The sequence below is a fragment of the Miniopterus natalensis genome, chromosome 7, assembly GCF_054644295.1.
Source record: "Miniopterus natalensis isolate mMinNat1 chromosome 7, mMinNat1.hap1, whole genome shotgun sequence".
In the NCBI taxonomy this organism is placed as follows: Eukaryota; Metazoa; Chordata; class Mammalia; order Chiroptera; family Miniopteridae; genus Miniopterus; species Miniopterus natalensis.
Genome location: NC_142087.1, coordinates 23,325,493 through 23,339,678, shown reverse-complemented (window position 1 = coordinate 23,339,678; position 14,186 = coordinate 23,325,493). Strand labels below are relative to the sequence as shown.

Sequence of the window (14,186 nt, the reverse complement as noted above, 5' to 3'; positions counted from 1 at the left end):
CTTTACAGTATTAAAAGATACTGAATTAATCGCTAACATTTAAGATAGGTGTTTCCACTTATTAATGTGAATTCCTGGTTTAAAAACCAAAAGATACGTTTGTGCTGGTGCTGCATCGCCCTATGGGAACAACTGGCTGAGGGAACAGGCAAAGAGTGACCGCTTGTGCAAACCACGATTGAGCAGAAATAACCTGGCGGGTTGTCTGGTGGTAGGGAACACAGTCAGTGTGACTGCAGCAGGTTATGGGGCAGTAGGTTGTTGTGTTGGATCATGGAGGCCTTCAATGCAGGTGAGGCTTGCTCAGAGGGCAGTAGGTAGCCACTGAAGGTTTTTGAGCGATAGTGATCTACTGATTGAGCTGTACAGTAAGAAGATATATTCAGTGCTGATATCAATGGTAAGAGTCCAGGGAGGGAACAGCAGGTGTGACCAACAGAGGTTAGAGAAATTAGACTGCCAGGCCTTGGTGGGCTTGGGGGTAGAGGGAGGAGGCCATCAAAGATGACTCGCCAGCTCTGACCCAGGTGCCTGGGAGGCTGGTGGTGTCGTGAGTGGAAATCAAGTGGGCAGGATGGGGGTGGGCAGCTTGGAGGAGAGCTTGGGATCCTCTTCAGTGAAATGGGGAAGAGCTCAGAGAGGCCTGGCCTGGGTGAAAAGTGGGGGCTCTTGTGCTGGACTGCCTGGGATCGAACCCCACCTCAACTATTTAGTAGCTCTGTGACTCGAGCAAGGTATTCTCCCTCACTGTGCTTCAGTTTTCTCACCTCTAAATTGAAGATGTAACTAGAGCCTGTCTCATAAAGTGAGTTGAGGGTTAAAGGGAGGGAACACAGAGGACACAGAAGAGGGTGTCGCCAGCAAGGCTGTGTGGAGGCTCCTTCTGGCTCTGAGCTCTATGATTCCAGCCCCGCAAGCCCCCGACTGAGCAGTAGCTGAGAGAATGGAGGTCCCATCCTGGGAAGTGTGTGTCTGCAAAGCCAATGGGAGTCTGCTTCAGAGGGCAGGGTCTGCAGAAACAAAATTCCGTGCAACTCCAAAAATGGCTTTATATTTTCCCTCCAAAGTGGCCGGCCATCATAATTCATGGACCTAAAGGACATCCATCGACTTATTTTTACCTATCAGACTTCTGTAGATGTCCACTGTGATGGACGTGTCCTAAACGCTTTGCAAACAGGAGCTCATTTAATTCTACAATAACTCTGTAAGGTAGGCACTAGTTCCTCATGCCATTTTACAGATGAGAAAACAGAGGCAGTATTGGATTAAGAAACTTGACCTTGTGCAAGAAATATGCTGGGAGAATTGGACCCCGTATGAGGAAAACAAAACGTTTAAATGGATCCAAGGATGACATTGCAAAGGCAAAAGGAATGTCTGAAATACTAAATCAATATTTGAATAAAAAAGAAAAAAAACTTTCTTACCAACTTCAAACAGTTTGGTGGCATTAAACTCCTCGCTTCCCGCAAGCAGACTCACTTCGGTGGCAGCTGTCCTGAAGGTGTCTTCAATTCCTAAGCACAGACAGGGGCTCATTTTCCCCTAGTTATATGGAAAAAGTCCACCCCCCCCCACCAATTAAAAAAACAAATACACCTCAACAAAGCCTTTTTTTGTGTTCATTACCACTCCTGGGTAGAAACTTGCCAACAGAGGAAACAGTAAAAAGCAGGTAGTAGAGCATAAAATATATTAAAACCCCAGATACCATGTGCAGCATGAAATCAGATCCAAATGTGCCTGAATGAGTCCTAGGGAACTCATTCACTGGGCCCAGGAGTGGGGTTTTGGGCAGTGGGGGGGACACATGTCAAGATGGTTGTCTGTCTGGTGGTGTCAGGGTGACAAAGTACACTAGAGGCAGTGGCACTACCAGTCTCGTGGTCAATACCAGTCTTAAGGACCGACTGACTGGGTTAAATCATTACTAGCTACGTGACCTTAGGCAAGCCACTTAATCTTTGTGTAACTATTTTCACATCTGTGAAATGGGGAGAAATAAATGACCGACCACATAGAGTTGAATGCATCAAATGAGTTATGTGTAAAGAAAGCACTTAGAGCACGCAGTAAGTGGTAAGAGTTAGCTGACACTGGTCCTTGAATACTTGTCCAGCTCGTTTTGAGGATGCAGTAAGTAGTCCGTAGCCGAGGACCAGGTATCTCATATCCGGAGGCTTTTTGCATTGTTGACAATGCTTCAGAAAGAGTACGCTGGGCTTGTCACTACTTGCTCTGAGGGGCCGAACCCAGCTTGCCTCAAACTTCTTGGCGTTCGTCCCCTCTCCAAACTGCCACCCCACCCAGGCTTCCTTTACAGTGAGGAAGCCTGTGCAAGCTGAGGCAGTGCGAAGGGGCAGGAGCTGTGGAACGGAGGCTGGCGGGACAGCCCTGGCTGCCTGTTAGGCGTGACTTGATTTCCTTTAAGGGGCTCCCTCTGATTTTCGGCGAGGCCCTTTGAGCTTATTTATAGGGTTGACCTAGGAGACAGTTTCACAGTGCCATCGCTGCCAGGCCAGGGACACCGCCTGCCCCGCCATTCTTGCCAATATGGCTGAGGATCATTACACCAAGTAAGGAAAGAAATCCTGTAGAGAAATCCTTCATGTCCCAGGAGATCCTGAGGAGCTGGAAGGGCCAGGAACAGAGAGGCAGGAGGGGTGGAAGGGGCGGCGGGAAGACAATGCCCGAGTGGGCCGCGGGCCACGCTGCTCTCGGTGGTGGGGGAGAGCGAGAAGGCGGGTTTCAGACCCTTCCCCTAAGGTCTCAGGGGGCCCCTTGGGTCTGGGTGCCAGCTCTGGCAGAGAAAGCAGGAGGCAATCCTGGGCCCTCCCCCCTGCCAGAGGCGGGGAGTGTGACGGCTGAGAACAGGGACTCTCGAGCCAGGCCGCCTGGATTTCGGTCCCAGAGTGGTCGTTTGCTGCCAGAGTCGCTCTGCCAAATTAAGCCCAGGGCCTCCGATTCCACAACTGTTAAACGGGCGCAGTAATAAACACCCATTTCATGAAGCCACTGTGAAGATTCAACAGAATAACCCAAAGACCTTAGAAATTGGCTCGATACCGAAATCCTGGAAAAATCCAATTTTTCATGATCCCATTTTCATTCTTCATTACCTTCATCTTCCTCAACTTCATTTTCCTTCACTTCACCTCTTGCATGCGGATTGTCCTTCCCTTCCTTCACGTCCCCCTTCTCCTGTTATCATCATTTATTGCTTTATTTCTGTCCACCCCATGCCCTCCTGCCAGACCGCTGACCCGGCTCCATGCAGGGAGGTCTCGCAGGGGACGCGTCTTGCCATTTGCTCGACTCTCTGAAACCCGCCCTGGTGACCTGTCAGCCCCGCGTCCTGGGCAGGCCCGACTGCCGGGCACCTGACGCACGGGACCCTCCCTTTCCTCGGAAGCCCCTCTGCTCTCCCACTCCCTTTCTGTTCCAGATCCCAGCCTTACGGGTTGAGAACAGAGCTTAGGGGAAGAAAAACGAAGTCCTGGGTGCAGAGATTACATTTTCTGTGTCTGCGTTCCTTTGAGATGAGGCCGTTTGAAATATTGGTTTCTTGGAAGAGCCTAAGATAGTGCTTTAGGGTGGCATTCTACCTGGAAATGGGGAACACACAGCGAAGGTAAAACTACGGACCAGGAGATGGTCAGCTTTCCGTAAAGGGCCAGAGAGGAAATGGTTTAGGCTCTGCGGGTCACACAGGGCCTTGCTCACGTAGTCTTCCTTTCCCCTACCCTTCTTTTCTTCAATTTTCTCTCCTCCCCCCTCTTTACAACCCCTTACACATGTGCGGGTCATACAAAACAAGCAGCAGTGCGCAGTCACTGCTGCAAACAGCCACAATCGTTTTTCATCCCCAGCACCTTTCCCTCCATGAAGCTCATTACTCGCCTCTTGTCTCAGTCAGGTCAGGATTCTTATTAGGGAAAGGGTTGTTTTTAAAAAGGTAAACTTCTATAAGCTTTAAAATGTAAATTAGAGGTTTCCCTTGAACTTGGAGCCACCCCCCTGCATAAACCCACCTGGGCAGTTTGGACGATCACACGTCCTGGACTCCGTGGCGGTGCACGCGTAGCCACAAGACCTGGTCCGCTTCTGGTTGCCGTTCCCACAGGTGACGCTGCAGACGGACCAGAGGCTCCAGTCGCCCTCCCCGTCTGTGGAATCTGGAAGGCAGCCAGGGAGACAGTCACAGCCCCACCCAAAGAGTCCCTAAACTCACCCCACCAAGCAGCCTGCCAGTTGTCCCTTCCTTCCTTCTCACTGTTGCAGAGGCCCGGATGCCTGTTGGAGTCAAAAGGCTCACAGCTCCAAGGTTCATTTTAGGGGTGAACTCCATGAAGGCAGTGACTCTGTCTGAGGTTCTGGACATCGACGTGGTCAGCATGTGACCAGGGCCTGACAGCCCCAAAGGTGCTGAGTGAGTGCTTATTGAGAATGTATGCGTTTGCAGAGCGTGGGATCGTGCAATAATATGATAGGTAGTTAGATGGCTACCATTAGGTCCTTACATCCCTGTGCATACATTTACAAAGAGAGACAGACAGACAGACAGACAGACAGACTACTTCCCCTTCCCTAGAATCTGTGCTAGCTTTGGCCTTAAGAGGCCTGGGAGGCCCTGACTTTTGCTCTGGGGAATCCAGTTGAGGCTAAACCTGTGAATTATGGGACACCACACGGAAAGACAGAAGCCACATGAAGGGCCACCGGGACACTAGCCACATGAGTGAAGCTTTCATGGACCTTCCAGCTGTCCCCAGTGGACCGCTGAGTGCCGCTGATGCCCTCAGCAGTAGAGGAGCTGCCCAGTGTGGCCCTGCTTGGACTCCTGAGCCACGGATCATGAGAAACAATAAAGTGCTGTTGTTTTTGGCGATGAAATTTGTTACACAGGAGGAGACAACTGATACATAACGGTGAAGCTAGAGGTGGTCCTTTGAGGTCACTGCTCAACATCCATCCGGCAGATACAGGGGTAGGCAAAAGTAGGTTTACAGGTGTGAATATGTGAAATAGAGAGTTTATTATGTATTATTTATACATAATGTATTATTATTCATTAATGTTTAATGTATTATTATTCATTAATTATTGTGTTATTTACCATATGATCACCTATAAACCTACTTCTGCCCCACCCTGTATTTTTTTGAAACCCTATAACATGCCAGGCACAATTCTATGTATGGAGGCTATATCATTAAACAAAACTTTCAACGATTCCGTCCTCATGGAACTAATATTTTAGTGAGAAGAGTCAGGCAATAATTAGTAAACAAAAAAGGAGTAAATTATATAGTAGATTAGAAGTCGGTGAATGGCACTAAGGAAGGAGAAGCAGATCCGTGTAGGGGGTCTGGAGTGGGAGAGGTTGGTACACTATCAACAGTACATTCCAGTAAGAAGCTAAGTCCTGGAGCAACTGGGTGACTGTCTAAGGTCATAATGGTGACAGAAAGGAAAACTTGGGCTCTAGTGCTAAGCCCTTAATCTCAAAAGCTTGACTCTTGCTGAAGCCTCTCCACTCAGGAATAATTTCTCCTGGTTTAGCCAAATGTTCCTGCAGCCCTGGGGCCTCTGTCGGTGCCAAGCGCAGAGCTACAGGCATGCGCCTGGCAGGGAAGGGTCCTCCCCATTCGTAACAGGTCGCGGTGATTGTTCTTATGTAGGCCGGGCAGGAATGTCGTCCACACATGTTTCTACCTGAACTGCAGGCCCCGTGCCAGCCTCCCCGGCTGTTGTTTACATGGCGCTCACTTTGAATACTCCTCAGGCAAACACCGGGCCCCCAAGTCTCCTCAGCCCATTCAGCAGAGTTGGGGGGTGGGGGTGATTCATGGTTGTGCCCCCTTCCCTAACCCAGAGTTGGGCGTTCGCTCACACATCGCCTGCCCCCAGGGGCCCCATCCGTTTCTCTTCCCTCCCCAAAATGAATTCTTCCGAACTCTGATTTTCTTCTAAGGAATGGTTTTCCAAGCACGTGGCCAAGCAGATGTTTGAAGCTACTGCTTCGTGTGAGGGAGCTGGACATTCGTGTGATGTCTAGAGGTGTCCTGCCTCCCCAGCCTTAGCCTGCTCCTCGTTCCCATCTCTTACTACTAGGCATGAGCATAGTGGCACTGGAGAGACTCGATCCTTCAAGAGGGACAAACCACTGAGGGAGGGGCCGCTGCTGCTCCCTCTGAGACTTTGCAGTCTGGCATCTCTTGGTAATTTCACCAGGAACACCAGAGGTGCCTGGAGCCACCGCATGGTTGCACTCTTGTCAGTGGGTGCATCTGGGTGCAGTGGGTTATTTGCATGTGTGACCACATTCGGCCACAACCTACATGCACCAAGGAGGCCAGATTTGTTAAAGGGAGCAACCACAGCACCGAGTCACAAGTAGAGATGGTAATGTCTCTAGATTCATAGGAAGGGGGCAGCAGGTCAGGCAGGAATAGCTTATTATACCTCATAGGTAGAGTCCATGTCACCTGTGTGACTTTCCTCTCACACGGATTCTAGCTCAGGTCACCTGCCTTGCTTTGGCCAATGGGAAAACAGCCAATAGGATGCAAACAGAGGCTGGAAAAGTGCTCTTGTATCAGGGCTTGCCCTCTTGCTGTAGGGAACACTTCCACTGCCAGGTGAAGAGCCCGGGGCCAGTGTCGTACAGGTGGAGAGAATCCCCAGCCATCTCGGCTCCCCAGACGCCCAGCTGGGATCCCATCATTGTGAGTCAAGCCATCCTACACCTCCAGCCCCAGCCAAGCCAGCCCAGAGCTGAACAGTGCAGACATCCTGCAAACCGCTGAGAGAGAACACGTTTGTTCTTTTAAGCAGCTGAATTTTGAGGGTGGTTTCTTAAGCAGCAAGAGTTAACTGTTATAAATACACCGTAACATTTCCCCTAAGATGTGTCCTCTCGATGGTGGATTTCTCATCCTAGTAAGTGGGTTCTTCATGTCTTTATTTTAGGTGCTCACAAAGTCATTTATTTCCCACACATTTTTAAATATGGGTCCCTCAGAGTTAGGCACAGGATAGTCAGATAGCCAGGTGTTCAGTCATTTCTACTGGGATAGCAATGAAATAAAACCGCCTCCCAGGAAAAGTGTGGATGTCAGCTCACCACCCTAACGTCTCTGTAGCATATGTCCCCGATGAGTGCTCCAGCAAAGACCCTCTTCGTGGGGATTTCTATTTGTTTGATGTGCTCAAAAGACAGGGCATTTCTGACTGTGGAGCAAAGCTCTGAGGGCAGTATTCCTTCCTGCTGTAATCAAAAAAACTTGTTCTCATTTGCTCACCTACCAGGGAGCATCGCTCAGCGCAGGTACTGAATGTGAGCAGCAGCAGCTGCAGAGGACAATAATGACAGTAAAAATAATCCCTGTGACTTGACAGGCCTTCTCTGTGACATCAAATTGCTCAGTGAGGGAAGGAAACAAGGCATGGCCCAGTGGGCTGACAGCTGGGTTTCAAGGATGTCATTTGAAATTTTAAAGTAGTCATTATACTGTTTCAAGGCTCTAGAGTTCTGTGGGCCAGTCATGATGTTTGGGCAACTGAAGTGACTTGGGTCTTGACTCAGCTGCTGGCAAACCTCCACCGCTAATCCTAGGTGATAGTGGCTACCAACTATTGAGAGTCTGCTTTACCCAGATGTTCTAACAGACTGATTGAACTATTATGATCCTGTAAGGCAGGTGGAAATAGCTTCCTTTTATGGGTAAGGAAATTGAGGCTCAGAGAGGTTAAGGTACTTGACTAAGGCCACATAGCTCAAACTTGGCAGAGCTGGGATTAGATCTGAGGTCTCTCTGCTCCTACTGTATCCTGTTCTATAGCCTGGCATTCCAGTAGCTCTGATTCTGGCCCAAGTTGGCCTCCTTTCTTTAAGACACCCACTTATGTGGCCATAATTTAACATTACAAAGAAAAACCCTTGGAAAAAAAAAATCACTGAAATATTCTATTAAAATAGGATCATGACCAGTTAGAGAATTGCAAAGCATTGAGTCCCTACCTGGGTTACAATAAACAGTGCCCATTAACTTTATTATTCAGATTGTTCTGAACAACCTTGGGAATGGTATACTACTATTTCACAAAAAACCCCTTTATCTGAACTCTTTTGTTGCCCTACGTAATACCTTCAGTATCTACACAGAAGGTATTTAAAATGCAACATCACAAACACAAGGTATGCTCTTAATAAATAGCTGTTGAGCCCTGACTGGTGGCCCAGTTGGTTGGAATGTCGTCCCATGCACCATAAGGTCATGGGTTCAATTCCTGGTTAGGGCACATACCTAGGTTGCAGGTTCGAGCCCCCATCGGATCGCGTGTGGGAGGAAACTGATCAATGATTCTCTCTCTATCTCTTCCTTCCCCTCTCTCTAAAATCAGTAAAAACATATCCTTGGGTGAAGATTTAAATAATAAATAAATAAATAAATAAATAAATAAATAAATAAATAAACGTCTGTTGAACAACTAAATGATGCAGCTGGAAAAAAATTATCTTGCTGTTTTTGAAGTTGTTTAGAATCACCGATTAGTGGGAAGAAACAACTCTTCAACACACAACTGAAAAACAGGTGTAAGGGTGAGAGTTCACTACAAGTCATGCTCATCATACAGTGTTTGCGCCTAAGTCTGCTGATGGCGAAACCACAGAATATCACAGTGATGGATGCATTTATAAGACAGCAAATATCTATAGCACAAGGCACACTGCCCGATTCCACACAAAGCCTGCTTCTTCTTATTGAACATACAGAATACATTTTCCCGCCTCCCTTACAGCTATGCGGGGCCATATCATCAGGTCCTGCCAATAACATTTGAGCAGATGTGATGTGTGTCATCTCCAAGCTGAGGGGGGTTAAGAGCATGTGTGCCCTTTTCAGGCTGCGTCTCTCTCCTTGGCTGAACTGGATATAGAGCATCCAGTGGATAACTCTCAGGCTCTGACAGTTGGTGGAGTGCCAAGATGGAAGGAGCCTGGGTTCTTGAATGACGGAGTGGAGCTGAGTTTCCCCTACTGTGTCTCCCATCTCAAGTGAAAAATGAACTTTTATTACTTAAATTACTGAACTTGAAAGTTTTATTACCTCACCTATCTTACTCTAAAAACATGAGGCACTAGAAGCCCAAACTTGGGGTCTTAAAATTTATTGGTGGGGAGGTCTCATTTGGACAACCCTTGAAGCATATATTCATGTGGATTCAAGGACCACACCACTGCCAATGTCAAACATAACACAGTGGCCTGGTCAAAGGAAGCAGCCAATGTATCTCTTTTAGCAAACTGATTTTCAATATGCATTTTTACAGTAAAATATACATGGAAGTCGATTTGGTGATTTCTTCCTTTTTAGAAATAAGCCCACTTTTCTTTCCTTCCTTCCTTCCTTCCTTCCTTCCTTCCTTCCTTCCTTCCTTCCTTCCTTCCTTCCTTCCTTCCTTCCTTCCTTCCTTCCTTCCTTCCTTCCTTCCTTCCTTCCTTCCTTCCTTCCTTCCTTCCTTCCTTCCTTCCCTCTCTCTTCTTTCTTTCTCTTCTCTCTCTCTCTCCCCCTCCCCCCTCCCTCCCTCCCTCTTTCTTTTTTTTGAAAAAAGGCAGAACCTCAAAGACCCCTAACTAAAAAAATAAATAAAAAATTCTGTCCTAGGATAATTGGTGTGATTTTAAAATTATAGTCTTTCCAGAAAAATGTGGCTGCTGGTGCCTCTTTGGGGCTTCTGCGGAATGGAGTCTTTCTGAGGTATGCCTCATAGAAGCCCAAAAGCCACATACTGTAAACTGGGTTTTGCTTGGCTCCATGTCCTCACCATCCTCATTTATTCGCCCCACCAATTTTATATTACTGGGTGGTAAACTCACCATATTCTGGCTGCTCTTTGGTTTCAAAAGTCCGGTGGCCTGGGGCTGGACGGTCCCACCCCCGGGGAGGGTTGAGGAAGTTGCTGTCATCTGAGGTACTGTCGTACTTGTAGTCCTGGTCCCCGCTGTTGGCCCTCGACAAGGACAAGGACCTCTGCCACCAGGCCCGCCAGTCGGGGGATGGGACTGACCAGCTGGGCTTATTCTCCGGATGCTGATCTTTATCTGCTTCAGAGTCAGGACCGTCCACCACCTCTATGGTGACCTGAAGAATTCAGAACAGGCCAGGGTCAGTGAGGCGTCAGTAGCCTCCAAGCTGGGTGACCCTTGGAAGAAAGTGAGACCAGAAGCAAACGATGGATGTGTCCCTCATGAAGGATAGCAGAGACTGCGTGGTGATACAGATGGAAAGCATCCAGGGATGGCCCAAGTGAACCCCATGACTAGAGACAGTGATGTACATGGGCCTCGCATGGAAGAAGACAATTCATCACTAAGGTCACTGATTTACTGATGACTACACTGCTGGGAAGTCTTTAAGTCAAGGAGTAAACATGTACTGTATATGTTCCTGAAGGGACACAAGAATAATTCTAATAAAACCGAACAGTTACTAAGTACTCTCTCTGTGCCTGGCACTGTTCTAAATGCTATTCCATATATTAACTCACTTCATCCTCATAACAACCTTGTAAGTTTGGTTGATTGGCCCCTATGATTGACGATCTGCGGAGATGGTCCTGGCCGTCCCTCCCATCCTTGTGTACATGTGCCACACCTCCCATCCAGAGGTGGAGTTTACCGCCTCTCCCTTTCTACCTGGGCTGGGCTTGTGACACGCTTTGTCCAGTAGAATGTGGAAGGTGTTGCAATGTGACAAATCTCACCAGATCCTGCAGCTTCCATTTTCATTCCCTTGGAAAGTTTCTACCATTATGTAAGGAAGCCCAGCCTAGACTACTGCATACAGGGACCTCATGAAGAGAGAGGCCGCAGAGAAGGGAACTGAGGCTCCTTAGCTGCTGGCCAGCTCCACGGTCCCAGTCATACGAGTGGGGCCATCTTGGATCCTCCAGCCCAGTTGGGTCATCCTACCTGATATCATGTAGCACAGAGATGAGCTCTGCCAGCTGAGCCCTGCTTGAATTCCTGACCCAAAGGGACCACGAGCAATCTGACGGTTGTTGCTTCAAGCTATTGAGTTTTGGAGTGGTTGTCAGACAGCAACAGATAGCTTTTTGTAGACAGAGAAAACTGGCACACAGAGAAGTTAACTTGCCTAAGGTCACACAGCTAGTAAATGGCAGACATGGCTAGTCTAGCTCCAGAGCCCACGCTCTTACCAACTTTGCCATACGGCCCCTCAATAAGTAAGAAACAGAGGTACTGTCCCCTCATGCAACCAAGGGAGCACAGAGGCCACAGAGGCCCATGAGGCTGGATGCCACAGGTAGTGTAGAGATGTGAACACAAGGTCCTCAGGTCCAGGCTTTCACAGCTGTGATTTTCACTCATTCTGCAGTCCAGCAAATACACCCCTCAACCAACCCTCAGGTTCAAAATAGATAGTCCCAGAGCCAAGGTTAGAACTTGCTCTCTAATTTACTGAGCCTAGTTTGGAAGCCACGGGGCTGGAAGAATGCAGCTTCTTGGCTCAGAGAGACAATCAACGTAGAGAAACTTGTTTAAAAAATATAATAAAAACTCATTGGGTTCCTTTGGCCATCACATAGCTCTTGCAACACCCCCTGGATGAGTTATGTGCAAATGAATCAGAAACACGTGCTCCAAGTAATCAGCGCAAGATGTACTGGGCAGATGGATTTCTAGTTTTGCCCTAACCCGACATCTGAGAGAGTTGCCGGGATGCTCTGCCAAATTGCACCAGGGTGTGCCCATCCTGAGACAAACAGCCTCTTACTTTTGTGTTAGGAATGGGAAGGTTTGAATTGCACTCACTTTAACATTCAGAAGAAGTTGCCCGGCTGATGGTGGGCCTGGGCTGTGGCCTTGTGTGGTCCAAACACAAGGTCAACAGTGTGGCCAGAGTATACTTGGGCTAGGGCAGGTCAAGTGTATCTTTCCTCCAGTGTGGGATGCCTAGAAGGGCACCGCTGGATTTATTCCATGCTTGCACCATTACCCCAGTCTCCTTAGCACCCCTTGCATATGTATAAATAATTATGAAACTTTTAGCAATCCCCCAAAAAGAAAAAAAGAAGAGAAGGAAATGAATGCATCATGTCTTGTATCATTGCTGTTTGCTAGAATGGATGGTTGCTGGGGAGTGACAGCGACTGGGACCCACACACAACCCTGGAAGGACAAGTGCACAGCTGGGCTGTGACAGAGCACTACTGAGCCTTCGGAGGCATAACTTTTCTCCTCCGCAGTCCCCTCCCCTCTGCCTGCAGACAGAACAACTGAGCCTCAACAATCGTCTGCAAGGCTGTTAAGGGTCTTGGAGGGGAGAAGCTGCCAAGAGCCAGGCAAGCCTGCAATTATGGTAATGAAATCAGTCTCTGGGTAGGAGATAAGGGGGAACATGCCCAACAGTTTTGGTATCCATTTGTATTCAGACTGGAGTCGAAGGGATTGCCTAAACAAAACGTGCCCTGCAATTTCTCCAAGCTGGGAATAAAAACAATTTCATGTTTGAAGCTATTACCGTCAATATAATTCTTTTCCTTCCAAACCGGTGCTCAGATCCAAACAAAATAGATTTGTTGCCTGGCCAGGCAATGAGTAGCAAAATACGAATTTACTCCAAAAACTATATCGATGACTAAATCTCAACAGTTTAGAGGTTTCTTTTTCCCCTTTAATTTCTAGCCACTGCCTCAACAGAATTAAAAACAAAAAAAACCACGCAAGCCTTAGGATCCGCCCTTCCCTACATTTAATGTGGAAACCTCATACTGATATCAAAAGAAGAAATCTAATCTTGAACCTGAAATTTCATAGGCATACAATTAAAAAGACTTAATGAGCAATGATCAATGACTTCTCGAATGATGGGGATTAGTTTTATGTTTCCTGTTGCTCTCACTCTACTTACACGTTCTTTGGCATCAAAGAGTCCTTTTATAAAAATGTCTTAAACAATAATCGATGTGATGAGCTTAAGGTGTGGGAGTGAGCACAGCAGATTTCCAAGCAGATAAAGACTCTAGGTCTTGCCATCCTTTCTCTTCCTTAATGCACATAATTGAAGTATGTGAGTATATTTGTTTCTTCTGGACTTTTCCACATCATGAATCAAGACAATAAAAGAAAGAAAACTCTTTCAAAATCTCCAAGCCCAACTTCTGGCAGAATCTCTTCAGCTTCAAAAAAACAGAGCTCAATATCAGTGCCAATTTGGGGAATTCTGTCCAAAATCGGGATGCGAGGGTCCTAGGCAACGTGACCAGTTTCTTTCTTCCTCTTGGTAGTTAAAATATTCATTAGAAACAAACTCTTTATACTTTCTCTGAAAACCACTTTCCATAGGGAAACTAACAATTATCAGTCTAACTGATAATAAACCGCAAAATACAAAAGACTTGACCTTCTGAACATGGCAGAATCTTCTAGAATCTTCTAGCTCATTGGTCCTATAAGCCTTGTGAGCTTGGTGACTAGGCAGGCATGAGGTGATATTTCCCAGACAGTAAGATAAGCCCTGAGAGGTGAATTGATTCCTCAGGAACACAGAGCACCCAGGGACAGGAAGACAGTCTCCAGCGTAGGATTGGGCCCCAGATTACGCACCCTCCTTCCTTGACAATTGCTACAGAAAGAAGACAAAATGGACCTGGGTCATATAGTCCCTTCCTCTCAGGCCCACTGATGCTCTAACAACTCTGGCCGCCCCGGCTAACTGCATTAATGCTCTGACACTTGCAGCGTGCTTGCCCAAACATTACTGCTCGCTCTACAGAAATTAGACCTAAGTGTTAGGCACAGAGACTGGCCTGGAGAAGAAGATGTCGAGTTGATCTCAAAACTGTGTCTCCTAATTTCCAATCGTTTCATACACATGTCCTCTGCCATCTTCACTATATTGTCATCAACCGGCACCTATCCTTTCGGGAAAGCTTATCATCACATAGCCCTGTGCTAAGCGCTTCCCATGGTGACCTCACTCTTAACAACCCTACTCCTGTGTAGTATCATGCTACACAGATATTCATAGGTGGTATTATCACTTTGGTTTTACAGGGAAGGAAACTGAGGCATAGAGAGGTAGAGTAGCCCGCTTGAAGCCACAGAGGCCAATGAGGAGCTGAACAATACAGGCTTGGCCCCATGGGTAGGT

The 14,186-nt window shown here is 47.5% G+C and overlaps 2 protein-coding genes across 2 annotated transcripts in view; one reads left to right on the top strand and one right to left on the bottom strand.

Annotated features, from left to right (window-relative positions):
* The window catches only part of ISM1 (isthmin 1), a 55,537-nt gene that overhangs the window by 2,401 nt on the left and 38,950 nt on the right, over positions 1-14,186 (bottom strand). Inside the window, exons 3-5 of the mRNA XM_087818870.1 lie at positions 9,887-10,151; positions 4,035-4,178; positions 1,431-1,520 (exon numbers count right to left, since the gene is read on the bottom strand). Coding sequence (XP_087674996.1) covers positions 1,431-1,520; positions 4,035-4,178; positions 9,887-10,151 — 499 coding nt within the window. The remainder of the gene's footprint in view (positions 1-1,430; positions 1,521-4,034; positions 4,179-9,886; positions 10,152-14,186) is intronic.
* TASP1 (taspase 1) overlaps positions 1-14,186 on the top strand; it is a 246,458-nt gene that overhangs the window by 223,618 nt on the left and 8,654 nt on the right. The gene's annotated exons all lie outside the window — the stretch shown is intronic.